Source organism: Balaenoptera borealis (assembly GCF_965194805.1).
Source record: "Balaenoptera borealis genome assembly, chromosome: 8".
Taxonomy (NCBI): Eukaryota; Metazoa; Chordata; class Mammalia; order Artiodactyla; family Balaenopteridae; genus Balaenoptera; species Balaenoptera borealis.
Window position 1 is genome coordinate 15,613,573 of NC_138865.1, and position 6,062 is coordinate 15,619,634.

General features: G+C 58.7%; 1 protein-coding gene across 12 annotated transcripts in view; it reads left to right on the forward strand.

Moving 5' to 3' along the window:
* PEBP4 (phosphatidylethanolamine binding protein 4) overlaps nt 1–5,824 on the forward strand; it is a 269,036-nt gene extending 263,212 nt beyond the window's left edge. For all 12 annotated transcript variants that reach the window (XM_082401982.1, XM_082401983.1, XM_082401989.1 and 9 more), the window contains one exon: nt 5,539–5,824. In XM_082401982.1, coding sequence (XP_082258108.1) covers nt 5,539–5,690 — 152 coding nt within the window. In that variant the 3' untranslated portion in view covers nt 5,691–5,824. The remainder of the gene's footprint in view (nt 1–5,538) is intronic.
* The last annotated feature ends 238 nt before the right edge of the window (nt 5,825–6,062 follow it).

Below are 6,062 nucleotides of genomic sequence, written 5' to 3' on the forward strand. Positions count from 1 at the left end.
TGCCACAACTCGATCCAGAAGCCTCTCCGAGGCCATGAGTGAGCCCAGAACCGTGCCACAGAGCCAGGGGAGCTAACAGGCCACGCCAGGCTCGGTCTCGCCTCACCAGGCTGGCCTCGGGGACCTGCAGAGGGACTGCTCCTTGCAGAATGGGATGGGGGGGGCGGGCAGAGGAGGGTCCCTGGGCTCCGAACCAGGCAGCCAGAATCCGCTCTCCAGCACCACAGGCAGCTGAACTGAACAGCTTCTGGGCGAGCCACCCACCCACAGGGGTCAGAGAGGAGGGACAGGCGGAGACTTGCCGCACAGCGGGGTTGAAGTCCTGCTTGTGGCATCCAAAGGCCTGCGGGGCACCGTGGGTGACTGAGATAAGGGGCGCCGTGGGGAAATGTTTGAAAGCACGGGCCGAGGGCATGAAGGCAGCCGAGCTCCAAGCAGCGTCAACGGTAGGAGGCATCATGCGGAGGGACCGAGGCTGGGAGGAAATCCACCAGGCCTGGTGGCAGTGAGGCCAAGCAGCAGGGAAGGGGGCCCTGCCTGGAGACCAGCCCAACCCAAACACACACAACACACACAGACACAAACACACACAGCCCACTGCCAAACAGCCCCTCTCCCGCCCCCCATGACCTCCCATGGTGGTTCACCTGGCCAGGCCCCAGGAGCCTCGGGGCCCAGCCCCTGAGTCACTGTGTGGGCTTGTGTCAGGCAGCCCTCTTCTGCCTCCGAAGGGCCCCACCCACCTGGCAGAGCGGGTAGAACTGGGGGCCTGGCAGCGGCCCAGATGGGGCCATCCTGGGCAGCTCTCAGACAGGCGCCCTGGCTAGGAACCGCCTGCCATCTCCACAGGCCCCAGGCAACCCTCTTCCAGAACATGCCCCAGTCGAGCCCAACATCAACTGCCCAAAGCTGTATTGAACAGATCATCGGGAAACCACAGATAATCCCCAAATTTCACCCACAACTCCAGCCAGCCGTCACCACCACCAAACGCTGGAATTGATAACTGGGGGCTAAATGGACCATTTGGAGTCTCCACTCTTCTCGCTCCCTTCCCCACCCCTGCCCCCAGCCACAGGGCGGAGGGAGGAGGCCTGGGTGATCCACTCACTGGATAGTTAGGAGTTGCACTTCCGCTCTCCTGGGTTCCTGGGTTCCTGGGTTCCCCTCTCCAGAGGAGCCGGTGGTAACCCCTCCCCACCTCGGAAAATCCCCCTGGCATCCCCCCCTCTCACCCCCGCCAAAGTCAAAGTGGTCCCCTCAGCCCCAAGCCTCTCAAGCCAGCAGGATCAGCCCCTCAGCAAATATTCTCCAGAAGTAATTGGATGTGATGGAACGAGGGCTTTTCAGCTCCTGAGTGGAAGTCTCTGGATGTCATTTAATGGCACAAAAAATAAAAGGCTCGGGCCTCCCGCCCACCACCGCCAGGACATCATTAATCTCAGCAGAAAGGCATCAGCACTCCCATGACCGCAGCCAGCCCCACGAAGAGCCAGACAAATTACAGACCTGAGCCGGGCGCTCAGTGGGACGCTTATTAGGCTGGTGTTCAATTTTTATCTTTTCTTCAGGGCCACTGTCCCCTGCCAGGAAGCACTTGTGTCCCTGCACAGGTGGAGGGCAAGGGGAGGGCAGGGAAGAGGGTGGCTGCCTTGGTTAGACGCAGCTCCCGGCCTGGGGTGACAGGGCAGCTCCAAGCCAGGCGCCAGGCACCGTGAGTCCCAGCAGAGGCTGAGGGTGCCCATCGGAAGCCTTAGAACCCCACCCCTTGTTCCCAGCCCACCCAAATGGGGGCCTCCCTCCCAGCAAGAGGGGGACACTTGAGGGCCCACTGAGGACCAGATGACAAGTCAGGTGGGAGCAAGGACACAAGGGAACGCTGTTCTATGCTGTTGGAAGTCTTAAGAGCAGGCCTGCTGGAGAGACTCCAGGACCCCTGCGGGGATAGGACCTCGTCTGCCAGGGCTGCACCCTGTGCCGCTGGCTGAGGCCACCCGGCGAAGGCCTAGCTTGTTATTAGTCCATTGTTAATCGTCCTATATTATAAACTCATAGAGGGCAGGAGTGGCGCCTGGATAAAGCCACCCTCCCCCACGCCTGGCAGACCCCGGAAGCAGCTGTGAGTGTTGGGGGGCCTGGATCCCAGGGTCTGAGATTTCCCTCCAGCTCAGAGCTTCTGAATTCTAGCCCAGGTGCTGTCTACCCAGTTCTCCTGGATCCTGGGGTGGCTGGGGGTTGCTAGACTGGGTATAGCATCCCTTTCTCAGTCTCTTGGCTGCCTCTTAACCTTGATAGGCCCGATGGGGGTGGTCCAGCCCATGTGCCGAGCCACTCCCAAGCAGTGGTAAGCCTGCCCCACAGACTTGGGAGGCTGGGGGTGAAGAGATGAACTGTCAGGAGATGCCCCAGGGCCATTCCCAAACATTCCAGCCTTGCAGTCCCCAGGACTCAAACTCAGAGGATGAGTCTCTCTGAAGCCCCTCTCCCAGTTGTGGATGACAGGGGTCATTCACCCCCTCCCAGTGTCTCATAGAGATCAGGCTCAGAACACCCCCTCCCCACGGCTTTAGACGAGGTGACCTAACCTTCCCTGCTCCCCGCCTCCGGGCCCAGGTCTGGAACATCTCTAACCTCTAACATCTTCCCCATCGGTACCGACCAGTAAGTGAGCAAATGGCCTCTGCGTATGGTTTAGCTGGATGGAAGCAGCACCCCTGGGTTTGTGCAGGGACCCACCTGCACATCATATGTGGCAACCCCGTCCTGAGGAGCCCAGGCCTCTGTGTTCCAGCCACTGGCTCAGGAGACACCCTGCTCCTTTCTCCCTGTGGCCGGAGGCCTCCTGCCACAGAGGCCTTTGAAGTGGACTCACCACCCCTGCCCTCATCCCAGGAAGAGTCCATCCAGGGTGGGTCCAGGGTCCAAGGGGAGCGGCCCGAGCACAGGCAGCAGTGCCGCCCTCTTCCTGCACGGCAGCAGCCCCCCCTGCAGCCCAGGGAACCGAGCAGTGCCATACAGGATGGGGCTTTCCACAGAAAGCGGTGACCGCAGAAGCCACACTCTCCAAACTCCTCATTTCTCCCCACACAGCCCTGAGGGCCTGACTCACCCCTCTTCCTTCTAGAACTTGCACAGGGTCAGTTCCTCTTGCCCTCTGTGGCAGGAAACGGAGGTGTAAGGAGTCACAGCCAAGCCAGGGGAGGAGGCCACAGAGGCTAGCAGCCAGGCGGCACTGGGCCCCCCTCTCCTGAGCGATGGGGCGGGTTTGCGGAGCTGCCCAAGAAGCCCAAGGACCCCAGCGTTGTTGTCGGAAATGGGACCCGGAAGGAGCTGCAAGGCCCCCAGGGCACTCCTAGCTCAATCAAGAGAGCAGACTGCTGGGAGAGGGGAGCAAGGTCTCCCTGGGTGCAGGGGATTTCTTTCCGTCAGCTTGCTCTGATCTCGTGATGAGTTTCAATTCCCTCCCGGCCACCCGGTTCCTTCCTGCCCTGCTCCGTGGGGAAGGCCCCCTTGTCCCCGTGCCCGCCATGCACCAGTTCACCCATGACCTTTTCCCTGGCGTGCAGGCACACACACACGCACATATACAAGCACGCACACACACGTGTGCACACACACACACACACACTTTCCCAGGGTCATGTTACTACAATTCTCTTCCAGCCCGCTGGGTGCCCTGGGTGCAAAGGCCACAGCCAGGCGAGTACCTGCTCCCTCCTTTCTCCCTCCCTCCCTCCCATCCTAGTGGAAAACCCCCAGCATTGGGTCCTACAGCCCAGCAGCAGCCCATCCCACGCAGCCCTTCCCGCAAGAGAACTCCCGAAGCACCTATTTTCTAGGCCCTCGAAGGCCCAATTTGAATGCACAATCACATTCACAATGACAGCCAGATAAGACTTGAGGGAACCCGTAGAGGTCCTCTCCCCCATCCGTGCCCCTGAGAAGCTTCCTCACCAGAACCTGGTCCTGTTTCCCAAACCCTGGGCCTCAGGCACCCTCAGCACCACCATCCCATCTGTGCACTAGGAATAAAAATAGTCTCCCCTCGTGAGGATTAAATGAATATGTGTAGAGTTCCTAGAACTGTGCCTGGCACATGGGAAGCACTATATCAGTGTTATTGCTATTATTATTATTATTATTATCAATGTTTTGTTTCTTTGGTTTAAAAATTGTCCTCTTCTTGAGACCATCTTTGAAATGCAAACAGCCGGGGGCGTGGCAGGGGGGTGGCAGGTAGAGGGGACTTGCCTTCTTCATTGCTAAAAATAGAGGTGGGTGCAGACCAAGGACCACAGGTGGGTAAAAGGGCGGCTCAGGGAGGAATCTAGGCTGCCGGCCCCTCACCTCCTGCTCTCCCTGTGTTAGAGATTACTGTTCTCCATTGGTTCAGGCTATATCAGCCACTGTCTAGCTCTGCTCCAGGCAGGCTCTACCCCTAGTACTCCCTCCAGCCAGGGAAGGCTGCTAGATTTTAGGGGAAAAAAAATGGGGGGCGGGCAGTGATGGTGGTAAATAAATAAATAAATAAATAAATACAGGATGCCCAATTCAATTTGCTAGTATAAGTATGGCCCAGGCAATATGTGGGACATACTTACACTAACAGAGTATTCGTTGCTCCTCTGAAATTCAAGTTGAACTGGGCAACCTGTATTTTATCTGGCAACCATCCACCGAGGGTGCCTGAGGCCCAGGGTTTGGGAAACAAGAGCGTGGGGATATGCCTCTGACCACCTCCCTCAGCCTCCCCCACCCCGCGCCTGGGGCCTCTCTCTCTCCTTGCCCTGCTGCTAGGCCTGTTCACACTTGTCCCAGAAGATGCACCTCCCCCTATGCCCCTGTGCTCTCTCCCCCTGAGGAGGCCCCCTCTGACCTGGGCACCCACTGGACTTCCCCAGGGTCCAGGCCGGGAACGTCTCGCCCACACTCGGCTCCCCTCCGGGATCCAGGTCCCCAGGGCAGGGAGAAGCAGCCTAGCCATGCGCCCTGCCTCTCACCTCGGCCACAGCCAGGGAAGGAACCCTGTCGCACAAGGTCTCCTGGGACTCCGGGGGAGGTGGCCGGGCTTCTGGGGAGGACATTGGAAGAACGGCATAGACACTTCTGCCGAGCTCAGCCCCGGCAACTGGGCTGACCAGGTATGAAGAAAAGAAGCATTCAGGCCTCAGTCAGGAGAGCCTGCAGGAAAAGAGGGATGGGTGGAGAAAGTGGGCAGCCAACCTGACTGGGCATTTCCTTTCCGTGTACAAGTGAGAAGGCAGAGTTCTACCAAATAAAGGCCTGGAGAAACCGACCAAAGGCCATCCCCATTGTCCTCCGGAAAGCGTCCTTCCCAGACGCTGCTAACATCCAGAGGCTGCCCCTGCAGCCAGGAGCCAGAGGGCACCCCCAGGCATCTGCTGCCCTCAGCCCAATGGCCACGGCCGCCTCCTGCTCTCTCCGCTCTCCAGAGCTGGACACCCTCTCAGGCCCCTTCCAGCTCTGAAGTCCACGGTTCTCTCTCACTACTTCCCTGTGGTCTGTTTGTCCTTCCAGGCTCTTGGAAAATGGACAGATTTCTGAGCCGCTTCCACCTGGGCGAACCTGAAGCCAGCACCCAGTTCATGACCCAAAATTACCAGGACACGCTAAATCACCAGGCTCCGGGAGGAAGCAGTGAGCCCGAGGACAAACCTGAACCGAGATAACTGCCCGCCAGACCTCAGGCTTCACGTTGCAGGTGTGTGCATAGCGCTCACCACCCATGGTCTGTGTATGGAACCCACTCCGGGTATGGAACCCATTCTCTTCCGAATAAAAAAAAAAATCATCCAGGGCTTAATGGTTGGATGTTCTGTTTCCAAACCTGTCCTCCTTCTAAAACCAAGAGGAGGAAATCAATTGATGTCCAGCACTGGGGCCTGGGGCATTCCTGTAAATGCAAGTGGTGGTGGAGGGGGGAAGTGGGGTGGGAAGGATGGACAGGCGGGGCAGGCAGGGGGACCTCTAGCCCTGAACGATCACTGAGGCACCGTGTGACCTTGAGCAAGTCACTTATCCTCTCTAAAATTCTGCTTCCT